This window comes from Diachasma alloeum, unplaced genomic scaffold (assembly GCF_001412515.2).
Source record: "Diachasma alloeum isolate Michigan unplaced genomic scaffold, Dall2.0 Dall_scaffold_00198, whole genome shotgun sequence".
In the NCBI taxonomy this organism is placed as follows: Eukaryota; Metazoa; Arthropoda; class Insecta; order Hymenoptera; family Braconidae; genus Diachasma; species Diachasma alloeum.
This window is the reverse complement of record NW_021680363.1, coordinates 214,551-241,685: the sequence shown is the minus strand read 5'-3', so window position 1 is coordinate 241,685 and position 27,135 is coordinate 214,551. Positions and strand designations below refer to the sequence as shown.

At 36.4% G+C, this 27,135-nt stretch overlaps 1 protein-coding gene across 10 annotated transcripts in view; it reads left to right on the top strand.

Annotated features, from left to right (window-relative positions):
• LOC107035472 (guanine nucleotide-binding protein G(q) subunit alpha) overlaps positions 1-27,135 on the top strand; it is a 49,745-nt gene that overhangs the window by 2,473 nt on the left and 20,137 nt on the right. For 8 of the 10 annotated variants that reach the window (XM_029125902.1, XM_015252883.1, XM_015252881.1 and 5 more), the window contains exon 2: positions 1,814-2,473. In XM_029125902.1, coding sequence (XP_028981735.1) covers positions 2,356-2,473 — 118 coding nt within the window. In that variant the 5' untranslated portion in view covers positions 1,814-2,355. Of the gene's footprint in view, positions 1-480; positions 661-1,150; positions 1,239-1,813; positions 2,474-27,135 lie in introns of those variants that run through there. The other 2 variants (XM_029125901.1, XM_029125903.1) reach the window with 2 other exon arrangements.

Sequence of the window (27,135 nt, the reverse complement as noted above, 5' to 3'; positions counted from 1 at the left end):
CACACACACACACACACACACACACACACACACAAGCATAACAATCTTTCAGAAAAGCTCGAGAAAACTGGGAATTTCAAACGTTGAACTTGTCTCGTCTGCACATCAGTGAAATTTATTCTCTAAATTTTTATTACTCAACTGGATCAACAAAATAACCAAGAAAATATCATTGATAGTCCGACTTGCGAGAGAGAGTGAGAGAGAGAGACAGACGGATATAATTTTGCCGGCAGGGAGGGGGAAGGGACACGTGCGCGGTAGGCGCGCGATAAACTTACGAAAGTCGGTGTATGTACCAACGTTGACGAAGGTATCTACAATCGTCGGCGAATTAATATCAGGCTTCTGGCAATCTGGTTTGTCTAACTGGATTCCAAGGGGGTTATTCCTGCGGGTAACGGGGGTAGTACTGGGGTGGTGAGGGGAGGGGTAAGAATCAGGGGTTGATAAAAAGCCGGCGCGCCAAGACACCGGTACTCGATTACAGTGAGAACATGAACGAAGGAGGAACAATCAAAGAACGATAACTGCTTTGACAGAAACTTATCACTGAGAGAGGGGGGAAGATTCACACGGTTTCATAAAACAATTACATTATTAAACGTTTGAAAGGAGGACGGGTGATAACGTCGCGAGTTTTGGTGCAGTTATTAATCTGTAGGTGAATATTTTGTGTTGAGACATGAGTTGATGATTGAAAACAGTTTTTTCTCGAGTTTTTTCAATGGAATTTTTACAATAATTTTGTGTGCTCCCTCAAAACTGCCGGTTTCTGGTGTTCTCTTTACAGTTCATTCTCCTCGGTATTTTTTTTTTTCGAATGAATTGTTTTTTTAATCTTCATGGTGGGTGAAAAGAGTGGAAGAAAGAGCGGAGATTAGTGAAAACATTTAACACATTTGGATTTTTGTGAAAATTGCGTCATTCGGCGTATTGAAGCCTCGAAGTAGAATGTATCCTCTTTTCTCTGCTTTTCTTTCTTCGAATAAATAGAAATTGGAGGAATAAAAAATATTGTATTCGAAGTGAGCACACGCACACGTATAGACGGGTAGGATGGCGAGCGGGCGTGAGGAAGAGAGGCGCGCGACGGTGGGTTACCACACCCAACCGCGCCGGGGGCCAAGGAGGTTGGGATAGAAGTTGGATGAGACGAAAGGAGAGGAGTTAAAGCGCGCCGCTATGGTCAAACGAGGAAAAGAGACAACCTCTTAACACGAAAAAAGCTGATAAAAGTAAAAATTACCAATTTCCTCTGTGCATTTAATGTTCTTTTTCCTCAATGGATTAAAATATTTCGTGAGCATTGGCCATTGCCTAAATTGAGTTCAAAGCCGTGGGCAGGATTGATAGTGGTGGTTGGGTGTTGTTGCGTGCAGGAAAATTTAGTTTTTTCATGTGTGCAGTGTATTATTTTTTCGGTCGAAAAATTGGAGTGTTTTTTTCGATAAGAAATACTGGGAAAATGCATTTCGGGTATTGAGCACGGTTGCACAATGCTTTTGGGAGTAGGAGTGAATTTTTTTGGGGGCTTTTGTGCTGGCGTGTAGCCGACAACGTGGAGGATACGTGTAAGACGTTTATTTAAGTTAATGAGGAAACAATTCTGGATCATTTTTCCGACATTGCCGGTGATGATGGTCCGCTTGTAATCCCCTGGGGTATTGGCGAAATTTAGGGCTCATTGGAGAAGCCAGAAACCAGCACCATTCACCCACAGCCTCCCTACCCTAGGACTACTTAATTTTCATTGATGAAGAGTTTTTCAAATGGTCTTTTGACAAATTGCTTTTCTTTCTCTTTCTTTCAGTGATTGCATATGGGCGTTCTGAATGTGCCGTACCCGTTGGTATCGTCAAGGTGGTGGTAGCAGACCAGTCAGGATTACAGTCTCGTGTAAACCTGTGAAATAACAACTAAAACAACAGGGAAAAGAGGACAAATTGATTGATTAATAACGAGGGTGAGAATATATCGAGAAAAAATCTAAATAAAATTTGTTTACTCAAGTGCCGAGTGAAAAGTGAATTTTTTTAGTGCATTGAGAAGATAAATATTTGTGACGTGAGAAGGAGGAAAATAGAGGTGATACGTGGTCAGTTAAAGTGGCTGTAAAAACGTCTGAGACGTTAGGCTTAATTCGAATCCAAAAATTCATCGTGGCATCAAGATAATATAGGTCGTAAAGAGGCAGCCGAGAGCAGGCAGTTGCCGCCTCCTGCCCTGGATATTGAAGAGCCTCGGCATTATAATAAATAACAATTATACAATTTTTCTATAAATTAAATTTGACGGTTAAAGTGCTCCCCAATTTCTCCCTCCTCCCTCCGAGGATTCTGCTTAAACTAAATCATGGCGTGCTGCTTGTCGGAAGAGGCTAAGGAACAGAAGCGTATTAATCAGGAGATAGAGCGGCAACTTCGGAGGGACAAGCGAGATGCCAGACGGGAGCTTAAACTACTGCTTCTGGGTGAGTTTAATTATCCCATTATGTTCTGTTTTTTATTTAGATTACTTTCGGTTTTGGGTGTCATTTTTCGTTTCACTCTTTCGGTTGTCGTTTACAGAGAAAAGAATCACAGAGAAAAGCAGTTTCTAGTTTCTATAATCGAGTTACTCATTTTGAAAAATTTACGGTTTTAAAAGGTACTGCACTCAGAATTAGAAACCGTCTGTTTAATTTCAGAAAAACTATCCCTGAAATTCAGTACCAAAATCTTATTTACTTCCAGTTAGGAAAGTTCTTAAGGTGAGGATCTTTGCGTTCTTAAATTAAGACCATTCGAAAGGGATAAAATTCTGAAATAATTGAACATTTAATCAATAGTAATTGAGTCAAAGTGTCGGTGGATATGCATTGAATAGCAAAGGATATATAAACCTGAGTAGATTAATTGTAGAACAAGAGAAACATCAATTGCAGAACAAGAATATTTCTAATTTGAGAATCTAGCTGCTCTCCATACAAGAACGCGAAAATTCTTATTTTAAGAAGAAATAATTCTGAAGGCCAAGATGTCCTTGAAATAATAGAAAAGGTGCCTTAATTTCAACACATCTGGATATGAGTAAAAATTCAATTTACTACGAGGATTTTTCGCTCACTAGATTTCAGTACCACCGAGTTTTTAAATACAAAGTTTTTTACTGGAAACTAAAAACTTTTCTTCTCTATTTTATTTCAAATTATAATTGTTGGAAACACTGTTATTGCAATGACAAGGTGATAAATAGAGGCGGAGGTCCTGTGGATTCGTAAATCATTTTCCAAATACCTGTGAAACAATGAAGTTTAGAGAAATTCTTCAATTATAGGACTCTTTTGACGTTTATTGAAATTCCTCGATAAAGCTAGAAGTTTTTCAAATATTTCTAAATACTTTGTATGAAGTTTGTGGTGGTAGGAGATAATTTCAATGGATCTGCAGATTATTTAGAAAATACATCTCAGATTGAAACATGTTTAGATGAATTCCTCAGGAGACCCCTCCTGTGATGAATTTGACAAATTACGAGGTCTTTTTTTAATCTGATGGTTTCGGAATTATTCATTCAACATTTTATACGAAATCTGTGGATCCATCTGCCCCATTTATTTTCATTTTCAATTTTTACTCACTTCTGGAACTAATTGAACATTCGATATCCTCGATTATTTATTTTTCGTCTGATATTTGAAAGGTTGCGGTTTTCCCCTCCCTCAATATTTAACCATAAAGACTTTTAAATTCCCCATTTGTCAAGCATTGAATTACATGTGCATTCATTCTCGTATTTCACTTCATTTATAAAGCGTCTGGTCAACGAAAGCACTGTTACGATTGTTTCGTAATAAAAGAAAAAGTAGAATACTTCGAGTCGCCAAGTACTGACAAATGTCGGTGTGTGACAGTTCAGGGTCTGTCAAACATCCCAGTAGATTTAACTTTTTTCGTTACATAGTGATTTTTCTCTGAGAGAAGATAAAGAAAGAGATAATTTGCTGATAATTTTGGAAATATCTTCAAAAGAACTAGAGTGCAAAAAATTCATCAGAGGATTTGTTTTGTGCAGATTTTTCACAATCTACTCAAAATATCTTATCATTTTACCCGGAATCTATTAGTTTCAGAGAATATGCACAATCCAATAGCAAGGTCAATAGAAGCTGTAAACTACAGTTCAATTATTTCTCAGAAATGTTGAATTTCCTTGAATGGAGCTGAAACTAGCGGAATATTCGACAGAGAAAAATTAAATTTAGGGCATTTTTGAGGGTTTAAGGATCAAAAAATCATATGAGCAAACTTAGAGTTTGAATTTAAAATATTTGCACCCCCTGAAGTTTGTTTAAATAGAATCTTCGGCTGGAAAATCTATTGCTACTTTCAGCTTCATTCACCGTGAGCAGATCCTAGGTCACGCAGATAAATTATTTTTCATCAGAATCTATGAAATGTATTTTGATTATCAAGCAAGTTCAAACGTTCACAGTTGATATGAAACAACTGACTGAAATAAAAAGAGACAGAAAAAACTGAGTAACTAGGCGTACGCCCTTGAGATTATGATTCACGCGGGGGCCGCTACGACAATTCTGCGAAATGGATATTCTCAGTGAACCTAACCTGCTCTGTCAATTCTCAGTCACACGCTCTGTTTTTCTCTCTCTCTCTCTCTCTCTCTCTCTCTCTCTCTCTCTCTTTCTTCCTTCTTGTCCTCCGGCCCCTCAATATTTTTTGCTGAAAATATTCTTCTAGTTGTGTGGACTGGAAAAGTCGAGGGCTCATGCCAAGAAAACACCCAGTTCAAGTGTAAAACCCTTCGGATTATTTCTTCGATATTACAATGTCATTCATGTGTAGTATCGCATGAGAAAGGGAAGTGAAGATGCGAAGCGAAATTGAATGAAAGACATTATTTCTCTACTGTCTCTATCTTTGGCTTTTTCACCTCCCCCACTCAACTCGTTTCTCTCGTTTCACTTCCGGCTTATTCAATTTTGCCACGGCCACGTGATACGCGTGTGCCATCTCTCGACCTATTGGAGTTTGAAAGAAAAGGAAGGAACGTGTCACTTGCGAAGGAAATTCATCTCGAATAGAAAATCCAATTGTTGAATTTCAATAATTTTATGAGTCTAGATCTAGACTCTAGATAATTTCCTTTGACTCGATAAATTGTCCGTAGAACTATTCTGCATTTGATTCAATTAATTCGTTTGATTTATTTTGCTTTTACGCAGTGAATTGGTGGAGGAGGATGTCTGGAGGAAAATTACAGATTATTTCATGAATACGTTTGAGAAATAGAGGCTCAGAGAATTTATCGCAAGAGCTTTTGCTTACGAATGAAAGCTTTGTAATCATGATTTTTTTTCGATTTCTTAATTTTGGGTGGTATGGAAATGCCTAAAATTATCATGAAACGCGAAGAAATGATGTTTTTCAAAAATGACTGTATGTGTGTGGACATGTGTTTCGTATGTCCAGAACGGTCCCCATAACTCGAGAATTATTGAGGCAAAGATGCTGAAATTCTGGCTGCTAATTGGTACTACTGAGACTCAAATTTGTGCTAAATTTCAGCTCTATTCGTTGAGCGGTTTCAGAGAGATAGCCATTCTTCGAAAATCGTTTTTTGCCGATATTTCCTGAACCATTCGACCGATTGAATTTTTTTCCAAATACTCGTCATGATGATACCTATTTAATTGGATTGGAAAAAGACCATTACACCCTGAGCAAAGTAGTTTTATTCTCGTTTTTTCATTTTTTCGCTAAAATTGCTTGTTCGCACGATAATTTAAAAAATAATCTAGATAGAAACTTGAAACTTGGTATGATTTTAGGTCTTATGGTAAGAAACTTAGTGATTCTGGATGAACGAAATCGGACCAGTAGTTTCGCCGATATTTAACTTTGTATGTAAAATTCTTTTGCTCAATATCTCGAAAACTATTGGTCCGATTTCAATTTTCTTTTTTTCAAAATGCGCGTTTTGATATAACAAATATGGGTACTAAAATAATATGGGTACAACCCAATATGGGTACCATCCCATTGGAGTTTCTTGAGATGTCGTTTTTGTATTTTTTGGTCGGAATTCACTTTTGCGCCCTATGATATGGGTAAAAGTTAGGGGAACCTTTTGAAACTTTGGCTTCTAGTTAGGATTGAGAAACATTCCTATATCAAATTTTAGGTCGATATATTTGATAGTTCTTGGGATGAAACGATTCTCCCAAATTTTTTGAAAACAAAAAAATTAACGCATCTATATTTCACCATTTTCTCACCGGAAGATCTGAGAAAGCCATATGATATGAATACATGGTTTTTTCAAATTTACTTTATAGAAATAGGGGAAAGCTACTAGATCATTCACGAATGGTCATCATATATATTTGTCATGAAGTATGAGTGGGATTGGTCTTAATATTTTCAAAAAATAAAGGCATAAGGATTACTATTTTTTTAAACATACATTGGGGTCTATTCGGAACCCTACTACCAATAAAATTGGTAGAAATGAAAATAGGAGAAAAAAAAACGCGGAGAGTAGCTGTCATATGTAATCTGTCAAATGGCTTCTGTCGCGTTACTTGTTTTGTAGATACTCCAGTTCTGTGGGAGTAGCCTCTCAGAATTGAAAAATCTCTTTCGACATTTATTGCTAAACCAATTATCATTTTTGACATGTACTTCGCTGCAAATTCCATGCATGTAGCTCTTCTGCGACAGAATCATTTATCCAGCCTCACATTACAAATAAAATAATCCGTACCAAGAACAACAAAAAGGATGGAAATCATAGGACTAAATATCGGTGACTAGTTATTCTTATCGAAGAATACTCTCAGTTCAATGGTTTTCTAGCTTCATGCTGTCTGGTGACAATACTTTAGGTAATATGAGAAGAGACAGGATGTAATATGCCAATAGTATACACTTCATATAAGGCCTCGAACTTTACGCATTCTATGCGTGAAACAAGGACTCCAAGACTCCCAAATTACCTCCAAACAATTAATCTTTCATGTCAACAGTATGGAAATTTAATATGCATGTGACAAGTGTGTACTAAAGATTACCAATAATCTCGAGCTACCAATTTTGCTCTGCTAAATTCTAAGTTCCATCCCAAAACATACATTAATTAATTTTCAAGACATCCTTATTGCATGAAGCATGTGGCATGAAGCATATTGTCCCAGGAGCTGAGAGGTATTCAACGAAAGAAAATGTTGCTATGACTCCGAAACCACCTTCATTCGATTGCTTACTTTTAGAAATATAAATATTTAGGGTTTCGCAAACACTAAGAACCTCCCAATCCTGGACCAACCGCTGTTTGCGATTTTTTTCCGTAATAATTATGCTTAAGCATTTCATAAAATTCAGTAGGGTATCCAGAATTGGAATCAAGCTTCGCGTTCACCATATTCAACTATCCGATGCAGTAGCACAATATTATAATAATATTTATTCAGCATGTATACACTTTCGGGCTTTTACATTTTGTACCCCTCCCTGTTTCCCCTGATATAAAATACAAAGTTATACAGAGTTATAAAGTTTACAGGTTTATACATTTTCTTAGACTAGCGTAAAGCTTTACAAGTTTTAACAAATTTTTTAAAAAATTTTAAACGACTTTAGACATGTGATTTAACTAACTTACTTAACTAGCAGTCAGTTGAAACTAAAGATACATTGGTTTATACAGGGTTTCCTAAAACTAGTAATAATGGTGCCCTTGCTCGAAGTCTTTTTCCTTCTGTTGGAGTCTAGGGACTTGTGAGGTGAAGAGGTTAGGCGGGCAGTTAGCTGCAAACCCACCCCCTCCCCCTGATATAGAACCGGCGTTTCGCGACCACCCTTTCGCCCTCCTACCGGCTGACAGAGAGTACTCCTAGCACAATATTATATTTTGATACTAGTAAAAGGAAGAGGTTTTCATCTCGCTGGGTATAAATTTATATTTTCGTCACTAAGTCCGATAAACCGCGATTTTAACCTCGCTTCGCTCGGTTAAATCGTGTTTTTCGGGCCCAATGACATAAATACTAGTATGTCACACGGCGGTAAAAGTATTATCTGACTCATGTAATTACATGTAAGTCACATTCGTCAAATAATACTTTTATCGTCTGATGACATAATGTACTATTATATCACACGACGATAATAGTAGATTTCATCATTAGGCCCACAAAGTATTTTCTGACATTTGTAACTTCATAATCATATTTGTCAGGAAATGCTTTGTGGGTTGTATGATGTAAACTATTGTAGGTGACGGGTCCAAAAACTTCGTTCTAGTTGAGCCAAGCGAAGTTAGAATCGCGGATTATCGGATCTAGTAACAAAAGTATTTTCTAACTCATGTGATAAAGTCGGATTTTTTCATCAGAAAATATGTTCATCGACTTTGCCACATCATGTACTATTTAGGCGCGGTCCACATGCGTAGAGCCTTGTTTTACACGTATTGTGTTGTAGGGTAAGCTACCCAGTAGATGGACAGTAGATAGGAAATTACGCAAAAAAATGCTGAAATGTGAATTGTTGCTTTGAATTTTCACTAACTGTTGTGATTCTTAACCCCCGAATAGCAGTTTTTCTTCGATCAATTTTCCTTTCAATTCCTAACAAACAAACGTTCATCTACTGGCCAGTTTACCTCATCTACTCGTGAGAATCTAGTACACGTAGGAACAAAAAAATGTACTTCAACTATACGACATACGAAAAATTGCTTTCTCAGATGACCCAATGATTTTGGAATTGTTTCCTTTCCACTAGGAATAAATGAAAACTTTACTTTAATTAAGTAATAAAAATAAAAAAAATGCTGAGGGAAAGGGTATTTTTATTCGTTCCACACGTCAAAAAGCACTTTTCCGCACTTGTATTGAAGTAATTCCACAGAAAACTATTCAGTTATTTGACGCCATGTTTTCAATATTTTTTAATTCTTAATAAGTTCTAGTATCTCATTGAATATCATCCTGTGTAAAATTTTAGCCCTCCAATTCGATTATTGCCCGAGAACCATGTCATATCTCGTTATTTACGCTTCAAATTTTTTATGCTTCTTTTATACTCAGAAATATGCTTCCTATAAAAAAATTCAATACATTTTTTTTTAATCTCAACTTGAAAAAACAACGATTTCTCAATTCATTCTGCCTGAAAGCGCAGTTTTAACAATAAAATCGTTCATTTTACGACGTTCCCCGAACTTTTTTGCACTCTTTATTTTTTCGTCGAAAAGCTGACTTTTTTTAAGCAAAACAACTATATTCAAAAGGGCACGTTCTCTGCTATTAGTCAAAGGCTGCGCGTCTGCGAATCCTCGCCTGCGGCCGTCATGACAAAAAATATTATAAGCCCAAATCTCAAAATGGCATTGTTCTCCGGCAATAATGGAGTTAGAGGGCTGAAATTTTGCGCAGGGTCATATTTAAAGAGACACCAAGAGATATTAAAAATTGCGAAAAATCGAAAAAATGGTGCCAGATGACTGAACTCTTCTCTGTGGAAAGAACGGTTCTCTGTGGAATTTCCCATTGAAATATACAATCGCATAATTCAGTCAAAACAGCGGAGTCACGATAAGAAGGGGGTCAACACTTGCAGCTGATCACACCGGGCAGAGACGGCCCCTAACCTCGGCGCTAATGGCACGAAAAGACATGTAACCTTGGAACGAGCAGGCACAAACCAAACTCGTCTTGGATTGGCACATTTACGCTCTTTCAACAGTGCTATATCACTGCCTATTTCATGAAGGTGCTTAGGAAACATTTCTTGAGTTTAATAATATCCTTTGTAGCTCCTGGAATGAATTGTAATGACTTCAACCCAAATGAACTGTCTTTGAAATTCCAAGCATTACTCGGAATGTAATTCATAATGTATTTGAGGGTATAATTGACCATTCCAATATGATTTACACTTTATTCTCTGTTATTAAAGTTGTAGTATTTGAACCAATCGTTAAAGGTTTCAACTATCAGCTTTCTATTAGTTTTTTCCATTGGTTAACGAAGAGTTACAATAACTTTATGCAATTGATATTTAACATCAAAGGTGAAAGGAGACAATTCAGTCCGGATGATGTGCTCATCGAATCTCGGGATGCAGTAATTGTTTGAAAATGTCAGAAAAAAAATTAAGCGAAGCTAGTGATTTCCAATATTTATAATTGTCAAGGACTCTAGGACTATTTAGGACTAAAATGTCTAGTTTCCAGAACAAAGTTACTTATGTTAAGAGACTCGTGGTTCTAAACGGCATTATTCTGAGAATATGATTCTGGTTACTCAATTTCACAAGGAAAATCCCTAAAATTCGGTGCCAACAACATAGTTATTTCCAGTGAGAAGAGTTCTTACCTCTAAATTGGTCACAATGCGAGGGAATCACAACAAAGCTCATTTTCATTTTGTAATATCAATTACATGGCTGGGTAAAGAATTCTGGAAAAACATCAAGTCTGTTATTGAAAAGTGCTAAAAAATTTGAAATCTTTGTTTTCAATGATTTTCTTATTATTATTAAGCTTGGTAGATCGATTCAAATAAAAACGTTCAAAACCAGGTGATCAAACTAGAGTTAAATTAAGAACCTTTGGATTCTTAAACTAAGAGCATTAGGAAGGGATAAGACAAGAAATGTGAAAATGACGGTATTTTTTTCTTGTGACAAATTTATGACCGGCATATTATAGTCATGTGACGTCACATTTTTGTGTCATAATTTGCGTAGTATGGTTTTATTTCTACTATTTAAATGGAATATGACTGCCACATAGAATCTACGTTACAAAAAATGTCATAAAATTGAGACGCTATCATGAAATTTCGAATAGTGTATCATTTTTATTGCTATTCAGATTGAATGTGACAGTCACATACTATTTATGTCACAAGCAAAGGAGTGTGATCATGAAATTTCATCAAATCAAAGGACTATATTCTTTTTATCAACGTTTTTGGATTAACTTCCATTATCATTAACATTTTTATCAACAGATGATAACAATTATATCTTTTTCCTGGTTTGAATGTGCACATCTAATACACATAATAATTATGAGGGATATGACGGTCACACTGTCATGCCGTCCTAATTTGGTCATATGACAAAAATTGTCATAACTGGTATGTGTCGTGCGAGGGGTTATTCACTATCGAATATCATGAAACAATGATTGCTGATTTCAACTGATTTCATACGATTTTGTTTCCAATTTCATGATTTGAAATGATTTCACATGATTTCAAAGGATTTCAAATTTTCCATTTCATCTATCTGCACAATTGCCTCAAGGCAACTGAGCAAAATCGGACCAGGTGATAAATTAAGACCTTCTGAATTGCGAACAAGTTGCAACGGGGAGTTCATTTTACAAGGGGCAAAATTGAGAGTCATAAGCTCCTGGCGGTTAAACAGGAACAATAGGTGGATGAATTAACTTGTAAACAATTTGAATTTTTTTTACGCCTTTGAGTACCATTAAAGATAGCGCCAAAATGTCAGTACTGATCACAAATTCAAAAACAACGGGTGATAATTTCGGATGCTTCTCCGAAGCATACGACCATCCCATGCCCATTGCCATCGATAAACCCTGAATTTGAATCATCATATCATCTCGATTTTTTCAGGAAAAAAAGTATTCAAATACGTAAAAAGAAAATTTTGAGAATAATTTCAGAATTCAAAGTGTCTACACTCGCTTTTTTTCTATAATGAAAAATTTATTTGAAACAATCAGATGAAGGATTCAATTTTTTTTTCTGAACTACAGTACTGAACACGTTTAACTGCGAGTTGTGAAATTCCTGAGAAATATCGATCTATTTTGAGGATCCTGGAATTCGACAGAGCTGTGTTTCGTTTTTCTTTCCATACTGTCGCGAAGAGAGGACGGACTCCTGTCGGTAAATTATATTCGTCAAAAGGAGTGATAAGTCGGTAATAAATTTTTCTTTTTTTTGTACGCTTTTCGTGTCCTTTTCACATGACAACCAATGTTATAGTCGAGATTTCATCATTCCCTACATAACAGTTTCGAAATAAAATTTCTCATCTCACCCATTTGGTGATTGCAAGTGATTTCAAGTAATTTTACTGATTTCAAATGATTGCAAGTGATTTCATACGAAATCATTTGCAAACGCTGAAATCACATGATTTCACTTATTTCATTCGATTCCAGAACTGATTTCGTGTGATTTCATCTTAGAGTGACATAGTGGTTTCACCAGCGAATAATCCTTCAGTATCGGGTGATGGTCATATGACGTGTCATTGACGTGTCATAAAATTTTCCACATCTCTACATAAGATTCTGGAATCTTAAGGTGATATACTTTGAATGATAAAGCACTTATAGTCATGAGTAGATTAAATTAGAAAAATTATCAATTAAAAAAAGTCGAAAAGGAAAATCATCAATTTGAAAACGAGAATGTCTCTAACCCGAGTGGAAATTCCGGTCAGGTTTTGATCAAGTTTAGATCAGAGTAGACCTGACCACTGATCAGGTATTGATCAAGTTGACGGATCCGGTCTTGATCAGACATGTTACGCCGCTGACCAATCCGGATTTGATCAGGACGAATGGATCCGAACTTGATCAAGTCAACTGTATGAAAACCGGATGACCTTTCTGTCAGTATCAGTAAAAATTATCAATGATAATTAATCCAAAACAAAAGATAATTCAAATCTTTCATCGTAGGCCGCCTCTCTTAATGAATCTCTACTGTTATTACCTCTGAAAAAGCTTATTATTTTTTTACCGATGCTGGGGATCGGAACCGGGGACCCTATGATTGCCAATCCTATGCCCTAACCACTACGCTATTACTATTGAGTAAACTGTACATTGCCTGTATGATTTGTATCGGGGTATTCGTTGAATTTATCATTATTCCTGATCTCGCGGATATGCGTGTGTATTCTCAGAGATAAAATATGTTCAATTAAATTTTTATTCATTTCATTAATGAATAATAATAATGATAATAACAATAATATTAATAAATAAACAGACATTTGGTGATTTTTTTCTCAAGATCATTTGCGTGTAAGTTTGATGCTCCTCTAATACGTATTTACGGCATCATCATCCCTCTCTTCTGTACATTTGGGAAGGGCTGGCTGTTAATTAAATTGATTAATTAAATTAAATTCATTAAATTAAATTAATTTCATTTAATTTATTTTAATTATAGTATAATGATCCTTTTTAAAGATTGAAAATAATTATTGATAATGGTTGATAAAACTTAATTTGAATAGTATAGAAATAGTTAATTAAATTATCCGAAAAACTTATTAAAATTAATGTCAGGTGGAGCGGATCTGAATCTGATCATTTTCTTTTTAATGCCCTCAATGTACTAACATTTTCTACGATTTTGGAGCACAAGCGGCATTCTATTGGATTGTTTCTCCATCTGAATTTCGACCGATAGAAATATTGACGTTTTTGGGGATTAAAGTCGTATTCATACCAGATCTTCATTTATTTTAACAGACAATCTTCATCCAAGATGGCCATGCGACTAAATTGTATCCCCACTGCTTCGCGAAACGTCAAACACTGAATTTCTATTGACTGACATTCAAATGGGGGAATAATATCTAAAATTTGAAATTTCATGATTTTCTTCCAGTGAATCGAATTTTATATCACTCTCATAAAAAGAACTATTGACCTCTATGAAATTACGATTTTTTTCTACTAGTATATCTTCCCGACTTGGATCAAGTGTTGATTTGACCAGAATCAAGTCGATAATCGGCTTGAAACAAGCCGAAAAATCCGCTTGAATCATACCGAAAAAATCGGCTTGAATGAAACCGAAAAATCGACTTGAATCAAACTGAAAAATCGACTTGAATTGGTCAGGAAGTTATTGGTTCGATTCGTGATGTGCCACACCCACTCCAGCTCACACGCAATGTAATGGGAGCGAGCAACCAACAACCCAAGTTGAATGTTTTTTCTCGAAATTTTCTTATAAGGGATCCATCGAATTTCATGAATTTTCTCATGAATACAAAAAAATGATGCAAGTCGACGTCGGCTTGATTCTACTCGATTTTCGGCTTGTTGAAGCCAATTGACATGCACGTACTGCACGAAAAAAAATCCTCAGAAAAATTCTAATGCTAGCACAGGAAAAACGGCGCAAGATGACGGCCAGGGAAAACTTCTAATCCACAAAATTTTTCCCAGAAAACAGAAATCTCACTCAACAGCATTCGACTTTTTTATAACCGGTAAACTCTAGTGTTCTTTTCCCCGTATTCTAGCACAAAAATTCTAAAGATTTTCTCTCCGTGCATGGGTTTTTTTCCGCATGGGATTTTACAGTGTCTATCCAACATCTATCCCTTAACTCATAATTGACACGTGGCCATTCACCGTCGAGTTGAACCATGCAGGATTGTCAGTAATAATTAATACCCCTCAATCATTCTTATCCTCCGTTCCCATTCATAGACTCGAGTAACTTCCATTCATCAGTAGCCAGAGAAAAAAACCGAAGTATCAAGCAGGAAAGGTCGTTCATTCACACTGGAAAATTCGGTCAGTTAAAGTTATTAACAATAATTCCCCTTCTACTTATAAAAAATAGTATTACATTCGTTTGAGAACGTTCTTCACTCTGCAAATTCCAGTAGGTAACGACTACACTTATTCAAAATTATCATAAGCCTCTTAAGGTTCATTAAACATTGAGCATCTTCAACTACTGGGAAGTATGGTGTATACACGCAGAAATTTTGCCAATTTTTTCCAAGCTCATTAACGTAAAATGTACATGACGGACAAAAAAAGATGAAATTGTTATCTTTTCTGTTCCCAAGTTGCGACGATACATGAGGTGGGGAGAGGAATTAATATCTATGTATATATATATATGTATTCTGCGGGTGGGTGGGGGGGGGGGGTCGCTTCGCACACGCCTCCTGATCGATCCGCGCGAAACCTCGGTCCGAACTCACCAACGATTACTGGACGGTTGGAAAAAGAAAGGAAGTGAGAAAGAGAGAGAAATCGCGTGACTTTCGACCGACAGTTTATTCGCATGAAACGTTTTGTAAGCAGGCAATTGCCTGCTGTACAACAGGGTCGATAAACCCTTGCCTCTGGCGTACACTTTACTCAGTTATCTCTGATTTCTGATCCCTTTTTTTGCGAAAATATTCACGTTTATAAAGTCTTCTGTGTACTAAACTGAGGGAAAGAAAAATTCCAGAGTTTTTCCGTTCACTATTCAACTTCACTTTTGAATCGCGAAATCCACAGAAAAACAACAAGTTTTAGTTTCTTGAGAAATTCTTAGATCAAGGGATTTTTTCACTAATTTCTAGTGACAGAATTAACAATCTTAGGAATTTTGCTACGTAATTTCAGGGTGTCAATCTCCAAAGTTGAGGGCAATTTTAAAACAAACTTTAGTTTCGAGAATCCCTGAAAATTAAGGATATATTTATAAAAATTAATGTTTTTCCCTGGAAACCTTAAAAATTCAATTTGCTCGAAATTCATGTAATTCTCTCCTTCACGGTTTATCACTACCATCTTCAGGTGATCTAATGCAGTGGCGTCAACAAATTACCATTCGTCATTGTTCACTACAAATTTTTATGATCTATGAGCCTGCTTTGTGTCAATATTTGTACGTTTATTTCTGCCGCTTTGAATTACGACCTTTTTGACAGTGTGCTTGACAAATTAAAAATAACTGTTGCGATAAGATATCAACACGACGAAAAAGAACAAAAGATGGAAGCTATGCAAGAAAAATTTAGAAATTCGATATGTATAAATTTTATGTTGAACGTTTGCATGATTTATTATTGGAATTTATCATTCTGTGGGATGATGGTTGTCGCAATGCAAATATCGATATTATTTCACGTACAACAAAGGAGGCAGTGGTTGTGGCACGTGCGACTGACCGCACGTGGGTCAATTACTCAAGACGCACAAGTTTATTGACCAAGGCTATAATGCTTCAATATTTTTCTCATGATTTAACGCTGGAAAACTCATCTCGAAGAATTTTACAAAGAAAAAAGTTTTTGTTCCCAGTATAATTCCCTGAATTGATGTTCAATTACTCTAGAATTGTATGACTTTCGAATGTGTGTGTCAGTATAAGATCACAAAGTTTCAAATTTTCTTTCAGCCCGGGCGCGTTTAGCGAGTTTCCGGCAACGTCGCGTCATGGGCAATTTAATTTAACATGGGAAAAAAATAATTCATCTGTTCGAAATAATTTGTTTTCGTTAGAAAATTAGGGAAATATGTTGTTCTAAAAACTACTATAATATTTTAGACGCTTCAATTGACAAAGTCAATTTCTTTTCAATTTTTCCGGTTAGCCAGCTAAATGTAATTATAGAAAAATGACGCGCGGCGGGGTTTCCCTCATAGGGTGACCAATCTAGAGTTAAAACTTAAAATAATTAGGTTTTTGGTACTGATTTTTCGGGATTTTTTTTCTGAAACCAAGTAATTAAGTTATTATTCGCGGCAAAATGCCTTCTAGAATCATGAGTATCTCCAAATCAGTAACTTGATCCGAGGAACTAGAAAATTTGTTCCGCTGTGTAGACAAAAATGTTGAGAGACATTGTTAATTGTCATTTTCCCCTAAAAAGAACGAATGGAAGACGTTCGTTTAGCATAAAGTTTTTTACCTATTAACAACGACATTATTATTGTCATTACCGAACCAGGGGAATACACGTTCATTTCACCACCTCTGTCTGTTTCTAGGTCTCACTGTCATATGCAGCGCTTCCCTCAATTCTTTTTCGCCTCAGTCCCCATTTGTCGAGCACGTTGGAGTCCACAAGCGGCTCATTCCATGTCCACTACATTTCCGGGCTTTAATTTCTCTTGTCTCTGATAAATAACATAATTAGGATATGCAAATTTAAAATATTCAATTGATTTGTTCATTCCCTCCTTTTTTTTGCTCTTCGAGAGTTGAATATCAGAGAATTTCCGGAATGAATCATCTAAATTTTTTTTTTCAAAAAAATTTATTACGTTACTTCTGCTCTCAATACGAGTATTTTCGGAACTTCAAGAGAATTTTATTATGAATGAAGTAAGAGAAATTGTATGAAAGGAATGAGGGTGTTGTAGAGGATAGGAGAGATAAAATCTGAAAGTTATTTCTGCTACCAGGCCATTTTTTTCGCGATCATCTCTCCGCGGGATTTTCGTTTCTTTATTTTCTCTTGTGCTTTTTTTCTTTCGTTCAAGAGCCTCGGTAATTTTAACCGTGAATGACGAGTCAAACGAGACACGAAAAAGACCCACCGCACATTGTATCCAGATGAATTATTGAACTAAATTTAGGTATGGTAAATTCAAGTCTATGAACATTTTTGGCGAGAGTTACATAACCCTAAACATTAGCATTTTTTCGGATTCTAAAATTTGATGTATAAATAGGTAATGAATTTTTCCTCCTGCCAAGTATTTTAAATTACCATAAAACTGAGATGGAAATTGTGTAGTTAAACGGAAATGAGATCATTCGTCAAATTGAAGAGATTAGGATTATATTGCTTTTTTTTTCTTTCACAATTCTTTGAATTGCAAGTAATGAATCGGTGATTAGTTTATCACACGTGTAATAACGTTTACCGAAGTATTAGCCGAGTGATTGCATGTGTTATTGCAAAATTATTCGCCTCAGTGTATCATATGTTCATTTTTCTGCATTTTTTTTGTCTCGTTAACGTTCTTCAATAATGAAAGGCGTAAGAGGCAAGCCTCTGCACTTGCAATCGTTATCTCACGTTCTGTCACACCTCATTTCATAGAAAATTATGTAAACCATTCATTGTTTCTTGGTGTATTTTTTACTCAATGTGATAAGACGGAATAATTTCTATGGCTCCGTTGATGTTTCAATCTACTCTGTTCTTGTTTTTTGTTCTAGAATAGTCCATAGATGTTTTTAGATATAATTTCAATGGCTAGAAACTGTAGTTTACTTTTACTAAGCTGTAAAATTTCATATATGATAATTTGAATTTTCCAAATATACTCGCATGCCTGTTCCTCCCTTCCTCATCGCCATGTCCAACTTCCGACCTGCTAATTACACTGTGTATATTTCAATATGAGAAAATTTCAATGACTGGGCCCTCACCAGCTGTATGCTAGTCGCAATTTCCTCGTTCATCCAACCGTGACATTTATTATTATCAACATGATGATTTTATTCATTCATTTTGGTTCCATTTCACCGTTTCGTTCGAAAATAATCATTAGTGAACTGTTAATCATATCTCGTTAAATATTAAATCATTTTGATAATGAGTGATTTTGGGAAGATTTATTCAGCTACAAAAAGAATTTTTTTTTATTTTTAGCGAGCAAAAAATTCTCGAAATGAGGGAAATTTTCACTTATTTTAAGAGAATTCTTACATTAAGAACTTTAGGGTTCTGAAATTTAAAATATCCAGTTTTACAAACTAAGAACATTCTCGACTTGAGAATTTTTCCTGTTTCCAAATCAAGCAACTTATATTGACAAATCTTTTGCTATTCGAAGTAGTTCGTCGGACCCCCTGATTAAATCAATTTTCAGATGTTCAGAGTAGTTTCAGATTTTCAATGTTCTTAATTTGAGAGATTCTTCAGCTGTTCTTGAAAAATAAGGAATGGTGCCAATGAACTGAATTCTTCAAATAATAATTAATGATGAAAGTAAATATCTGAAAAAATCCGGACTAGTTTATCGTTGATTTTAGTATTCAATTAATTATTGAAGTTTCTCTTAATCTGTAGTTTTAGCAGTTGTTCTGCCGTTGATAATATAGGGAAAACGCAAAAATCTTCAGATATTCATATAACCTCGTGCAAAATAAATTTCAGCAATCGAATACATGCTGAAAACGATTAATCCATATTTCCCAGATAGTTCCTCTTACTCATTAACCCTCGATCACTCGCACTTGGCCGCCAGCCTTCATCCGTTGCACGGTTAGCGCAGCGCGGCTAGGTTAAACGGAGCGCGCTGTTGCCACATTGTCTCTTACCGCTATGCACGCACTTCAAGTGTGGCAGTAAATGTAGCAACATTGTCGCTCCAGGGGTCGACAAGGACTCACGCCGGGCGGTGCGGCGCCGCTTTTCTGTTCGTTCGACGTTTCTTTTCTTTGTTTAGTTAACCAAATTTCCCGAGAAAAAAACGAACAACGTCAACGCTTAATAAAAGGATTGGACTAGGAACTCTAATTTTTTCAGAATTTTTATGTGTAGAGAAACATGCTAAAGTATAAAAAAGCGAAAACGGGCGGCGAGTGGGGGCTCTGTTCGGGTATTAGTGGGCCATAAGATAACGCACGCACATCACTACTAAACGACGAAAGTGGGGTGCCATGAGAGGAAGCAATGAGTTAAGAACGCAAAGATTTTAATTCAAAAATCCGACGGTTCTTGATTTAAGAATTTTCTTGATTTAAGAAAAATATTATAAGTGTGGCACCCTGTTTTAAGGATTTTTCTTATGAAATAAGTGACCCGTTTCCTATTCTCAGTACAATTAATTTCAGAACCGGAAGTCTTTCTGATACCAAAATCGACTATCGATTTTTGACGTTGTTACAGTAACTCTCCTATCGAGACGCTAACAAGAATGACAGAATTTATTCATTAGGGTTCATCACTTCGCTTCTGCATTTTACGACCAATTAGTGGATTCATGTTGATTACGCTTAGATCTCGGGAACAAGTGATTGCAGGAGAAAACATTCAGAAACTTTTTTTATCTCATAAAATTTTCAAGTCTTCTGATATTTTCATGAAAGATGGACTTGTGTCGTTGCTGTATTGGAGGACTACATGGACAAAATCCATTTCCTTGATTATTTCTCCCAATAGGAGAATTATAGGAGAATTAATATTTTTGTCACTGCTGCCACGTTCAGGTAAATGACAGTTAGGCTGGCCAATTCATTTATTTCACTTCTAGTATTCAAAACCATCTTTATAATGATTTGGTAATGATTGGTATAACATTAGAATTCGAATATCTTCAAAGGTACTGTGTACTCCTTTGATGCAAAAAAGTATAAGTTGTGGGTTCTTGAGTGGAGTATTGCTGCGGTCCTTTCTTATTATACCCATCAGGTTTTTTTAAAAATTAAATTTAATGGATACAAGGTATTCCTTCTTCAACTCCGTCGTACCTTCTTACGACAATAAATGAAATTCATTTCATATGGCAATACCTTCATTTTTTGAAGAATTAAAATTCTTTTCTTTCAATGAGGTAACCAAGTTCTTAAAGGTACCAACAGATTCCTGGTGAAGAGTTCAATCCTCACCAACTCTTGGCGTAACCCAGGACTCACGACGAGGACGTAGTTGAAATTTTTTTTATTAATTACGTATATTCGAATTTAATCGATGGCCTATGGTATTGGTGTACCATTGTTTACCAAACGATTTACAATCACCCTCTGCTTTCAGAATTTATTAATGTTAATATGTCCTTGCTAACTACCACTTACACTACGTTCACCTCGTATCCAACAACGCCAGAAAAAAAGTACAGTTCGCCACTCGTTGAACGTTACATCACTGGCAAAAAATATACTGCGACACGTGTGCGACGGAAATTTTTCAGCTTGTGTGATTGGCAGCTTCGACTCGGGCTTCCAGTTCACACTCGTGAAAAACCTGTCGCACTTGTATCGAAATATATTATTAGAATTACACTATAAATATCCCTTGTCATTTCAAACTCCTATGGGAAACTCAGACATCCTATTTTTTTCTGAAGAGAAGAATAAAAATGAGAGGTACCTAGATAGGATAGTGAGGAAGGTGAAGACCAAAAGAGAGGGGGATAAAGTGTACGTGGTGTATCATAAGAGACCGGTGTTGTTTTTCGAGGAGAGACAAGGGCCTTTTCACGGCAGCCACTTTGTGACGCCGTTTTCTCTATTTTCCACTAATTTTAAGACTTCTCTGCAATATCTCTTCTTCGTCTGCGCCAAATTCACCTCCTTTGACAGACTAGCATGAAAAAAATTAACTGTTTCAATCATCTAAAAGGGATACAGTAGAATCCCTCTAATCCACCAGGCTTGGGACCTGTCCTTGACCGTTTTTCTTCGAAAGGCCGTATTAGAGGATTTCCCCACTACTCCAGACTGTAGGGCGTTGTTAGAGAATGGAAGGGAAATGGTGAGCCACTCTCAATTTTTGTTTCTTTTATAAGCACAATTTGAGAGTTTTTTCACTGACCGTCAGATTCTCAGTGATAGCACTAATCGGAGTATCATTTTTTTCACATCATGTAACACTCGCAACTTTATGTACATTGGAGTTTCGAGATGTTTACGGTTTTTTCAAGTGTCGCCATTTTTCCATTTTGGGAGGTTATGGCTGATTATGAAACGTGTACACAGCGTATGCGGCTCACATCATGTTTTTGAGCCACTGCGCAACTGTACGCGCATCACATCATTTACAAGGACAGCCGAATCATCACCAGTGGGGGTACGTGATGAAGGGAGCACAGGCTTGTAGGGGAAGTTCGGCGGGCTAGAGGAGCGGCGAATTAGAGGGATTCTACTGTAATTCAATTGATTTTAACCAATTTCGATTCAGCAACTCAGCATTCCATATACCAAAGATAGAATCAGTCCATTCTCAGAACTCAGTATTATTAATTGTTGATTTAGTTCAGCGATGACTCATGTTACGCGGAATTATTAAAAGACACGTTTTCCCAAAAATAGTTTGGGCTACAAAAAAGGCCTTTGAGATTTCTCATAATACCTGAATCAGAAGTGAAATGGTGAAACGTAACGAGTGAAATTTTTACAACTTGTTAAATATCAAATTAACTGGGCAATGAACGATCACGAGGGAAAGAGTTAAAATACATTTTTGTTGGTCAGCGGAGTGACTGATAATAGGATAATTGATTTTTTTATAGGATTTACAATCGGATTTCCTATTGTCGATTAAAGGAGTAGGGGAAGGCGTTATAAAATTGTTGCCTCATAACTGAAATTCCACGTTTGTGGATCAGTAGATTAGGATAATTAATAAACCTTCAATTTGACTTTAAACGCGATGGTTTTTTCACATCTTTTTCATTGTCAGGAAATTCCTTAAATCAAAAACCTTGGCGTTTTCAAGCTGAGAACTTTCGAAAGGCACAAAATTCAGTGGAATCATCGAACATTAATTTGACATTAATTAACTCAAGGTATGAGGTCATATTTCGAATAATAAGATTTATAAACACGATTAGATCATTTCTAGAACAGGAAAAAACATCAATTAAAAAATGTTTCCAATTTGAGAATCAAAAAGCTGAGAATTTTTAAAAACGATTTGTTTACAACAGGATGAAATTTGTTGTAATAGAAGTACAATCTTCCCAGATTTAAGTAAAAATTACTGCGAATTTGACCAGAAATTTTTTCGAACCTTTTCTCTGCTGAAACTCATACATTTTTTACTGGACAGTAGAAACTTTCTTTCCTGTGTACTTCTTCAAACTACAGATGATATTTTCTACCCTACTAGATCTGTGCGAGCGCTTTCGCGCGCGCTTATCTTCTTGTTGTGAAAATGAAGAAATCGAATTTATTAAGGATAATCGGGCGAGGCCGGAGGGTTAGAAAAAAAGCAGCCATTTTTCTCTCTTATTTTTTACGTATTCTTTAAATGATGGAAAAGGCGTGTGCAAAGTTTCAGACTGCTGGGGAACATGGTTAATTTATTATGAATTTTTGAAAAAGTGGTCATTTAACCCGTGAAACTTATGGAAATCACAAAAAAACTGCAAAACCCAAGGAAAAAATGCAGTCAAAGTCATGAAACTTTAGACACATTTAGAACATGTGATCAATGATTTTTTGAGTGAAAAATATCGTCGCCTAGGAGCATTGTTTATTAATAATAGCGAAAAAAGTACTGAAAAATGAAATTTCTGCGCACGCAGCCCAAACGAGCATCAACGTCTCAAGTACCGATCGGGTGGGGGTAGCGCGGTCAATTTAAACGTCTCTTGAGAGAGAGCGATGAAGCGTTGTGATTGGAGCTCTCTCGAGCAAGTGGTATCAGTTCCTGGTGAAAAAAAAAACTACCGACGATGTTGCCACTTTTTCGCATGGATTAATATTTTTTCATTTATTAAAAAAAAACAATCTGAAAACCATTCAATGCGTGGAACAGATACAAATAAATTTGATTAGCTCCAAAAATAATTTTTAACCGGAGATACTCCCTAATATTGCCTGAATTTTGAATCCGAATGGGAAAAATTTTTTTGTTCAGCGATTGGTTTTCCGCAGGAAAATAATAGAAACCCCTCCGCCTCACCTCCTACATTTCCTCGCCCGATTATCCTTAAACTTCATATACTCATAGATGTTTTATAAATATTGATAATGACTTAAAGAGAATTAAGAGAATGAAGAAAATGAAGAGTGAAGCATCAATGAATAATTTTTAATCTTCGATTCTGTTTTTTTTTACTTTTTAAAATAATCTGATTAAAATCTGTAATTGTTGAAAAATCAGGGGAGGGTTATGAATTGATTTCCTGGAAAACTGAAAAAATTTCTTGAATTCTTCGGAAAATTTCACAGTTTTCCAGATAACCGTAGATCGCAGATTTTTCTCGAATTATTTGGGAAACCGAAGAATTTTCGTGAATTTTGTCGAGTTTAGAATTTATGTATGAAAATCTGAGAAGCAAGAATTGATCATTTTGGCGTGTGATAAATATGAAAAAATTAAAATTTGGGAAGTGAAGAATAATTTGTGGGTTAAAAAAATTTAGAAATACTATGTTTTTTTCTCATGATCTACAAATTAGGCAATTTAGATATGTTTTGATCTAAAGATCAACTTCACACATGTAAAAATGAAAAATATGACGCAGAACAAATTTTTAGCATTTGAAGAATTTGAAAATAGGGGGGATTTTTTTCAGCGCCTACTTCACGTGACTCATTGACCAACCAGAATTGAGGATTAGCGGTCAGGCAGTTTCAAGATATTTCGATATAAAACAACTTCACGTTTCTTTCATCTTTAGTAAATAGGATTCTTTCCGCTATTCTATTTTCCACATATTTTCTCTACTTGTTCAACTCCAAACGTTCCTTTGAGATGTTTTTTGGCGATTGCTGATTCCAGCGATGAATTTTACATAGGGGACGGTGGGGCAAAATGAAACACGGGGCAAAATGAAACAGCAAGAAAATCTTGTGATCTAAGGGAGATAGGACGATTTTCATGAAAACCTTTTTTGTAGAGAATTTTACAAGCTACAAAAAAGGTCCTCTTCAAAAATGTCCTTTCTCCTTTAGATGACGAGATTTTCCAACTGTTTCATTTTGCCCCATGCTCCCCTACTAAAAACGAAAATTAAACGATAATTAATGACAAAATTGAACAATTAGAGGCACCTCATTTTTCACTAGATTCGTTGTATTCTGTTACGATCGATTTGTTTTACGTAAATAAGGATGATTCCATTTACCGCATGGGAACATCTGTGGAACGGCCTTAATATGAACCCGGCCCTCGCGTGGACATCGCCAGTACACGGAGTAAGATGAGAGAAACCGTGTACACTGATAGAAATGGTGGAACGATTCAGTTGCACCAAACGAGGCTTCTTGACTGTTACCGCGATTCGTTAATAGTTAACGAATCGTGGTAATAGTTAAAAAGTCTCGTTTAGTTCGACTAAACTGTTCTATCAATGTAGTGTTGGTGACTTGGTGAGAATGATGGAACAGTAGTAGTGGCGTGCGAGTGAGGGCTGGTTCAACGTTGAAACGTGCCGGTTGTGAGGGGCGCGGGGGGTGAGGGGGGATACTGCGAAGAGGGTGAGAGTATCGGGGCGATGGTACTGTGTGGCTGGGGAGGCAAGGCGCTCGTCGGCATCTATCGACCCACTCCCATTGGTGCCGTAGGGAGTCCACACTGTCCCTGGAATTACGCTCCCGAATTGAGTTGCGTATTTTCACTATTTATTCACGATAAACGCTTGTTTACCTGACTCATCTCATTCTCTCCCTCTCTCTACTTTTTCTGTTCATGTAGTTTCTTCATTTCAAGGCTGAAAATGTGTGATATTAAGGAGAAGTTATTGTGGAATTATGGTCGATTAGATAAAAAATGTTGTTTCATCATTTGCAGGAGTCGGATCATGTTTTATCAATGGAAAGTTTTATCGAAAAACTGGAGAATCAATAGAGATTTGTCATTAATTAATAGATGCTTCATGCTATTCATTTCTCTTTTTCGGTCAGAATCAAAAGCATCAGTAATAGTCCATACGCCAATGCAGGTTCTGTATCGGTGATGGGGTCCCCGAGGTAAATTGGGTTAATTCTATGTTTTTTCGGCCGCTGATTCCGAATTTGTTGGTTATCCGGCCGAAAAGTTAGCGGTTTCATTGTTATTAACAATTTAATTGTTTAAAATGCCGTATCTCACAACCTATGGCAGATACGAAAAAAAAGTCGAATTCAATAATGTTCCTTCATCTATTTGCAATAACTTTTGTTTTTCGCAAAATTTTGATTCACTCATTAGTTGACGAGATATACGCGAAGAAAGAGTTACGGTACCGAGCGCGTGCTGCGGAGCCGCCGAGGAGGGCAGTGTCTATTCACACGCTCCACGGTAACTTTGATCGTGGATATACGGGAAGTTTTCGCGTGGATTCAAGGTAATTTTTACCGTGGATATGTGGGAGATCGTGGACCCTCAACTTTTACTTCTCAAATTAAATCTTGACAATAAACTAGACACATCGAATCAATTGATAAGTGATATGGCGATAGTAGACTAGTAAACAATTTTCTCGAATACGAATATTAGTATAGATTAACGCAAATACAAAATGAAATAAATAATTGACTAAACGCAAATAAAAGATGAAATGAATAGTTTTTTACATTTTATGTGAACGTTTTCTTAACGATATTCATATTTGTCTAATGGGATCCGAGTGCAGGAGTGGGTGCCGAAATATAGTGCAAATGATTTTAAGGGTGATCTCCCAACCAGGGGAGACTCCTACTAGAGTTGGCACAACTCTGGTTTCAGAGTTGAAAACCAGAGTTGTGCCAACATTGTCCAGTCGGCTCTAGGAGTCTTCCCTGGTTAAAAAATCATCCTTAGAGACATTTGCACGTCTTCAATTTGAAACCAGAGTTCATAGCTGAGATGTCGGACAAGATGTGAATGTTTTTTTGGCCCCGAATTGAAGAGCGAGTTTCGAAATGGCGTGCAAATGTCTCTAAGGATGATTTTTTAACCAGGGGAGACTCCTATCAGAGTTGGCACAACTCTGGTTTCAGAGTTGAAAACCAGAATTGTGGGAACATTGTCCAGTGGGGTCTAGGAGTCTCCATTGGTTAAAAAATCATCCTTAGAGACATTTGCACGCCATTTCGAAACTCGCTCTTCAATTCGGGGCCAAAAAAACATTCACATCTTGTCTGACATTGTTAATAACAATTAAACCGCTAACTTTTCGGCCGGATAACCAACAAATTCGGAATCAGCGGCCGAAAAAACAGAATTAACCCAAGTTACCTCGGGGGCCTCATCACCGATACAGAACCTGCATTGGGGTATGGACTATAAAGTTGAGAATAAATTAATAACTAAAGTTCACAGCTGCCATATTTTGGGAAAATTTTCCGCAACAATAAGTGAACGCCCGGGCGCGTTTAGCGAGTTTCCGGCAACGTCTTCTTCTGTTCGAAATAATTTGTTTTTTGTTGGAATTTCGGGAAATATGTTGTTCTAAAAACTACTACAATTCTTTAGACACTTCAATCGACAAATTCAAATTTTTTAGAATTTTTCCGGTTAGCCATTCAATTGTAGTTAAAGAAAATCCACGCGGGTCGGTGTTTCCCTCATATGGTGACCAATCTAGGGTTAAGGGCATATTTGATTCTAGAATTTACATAAATTCTTATATTAAGGATGTCCAAGTAGTTCAGGCAATTTTTTCTGGGGGAAATCCCCTTCAGAGTTTATAGACTAGACCAAGGGTATTTTTTAGGCGCAACATGAACTTTAGTTT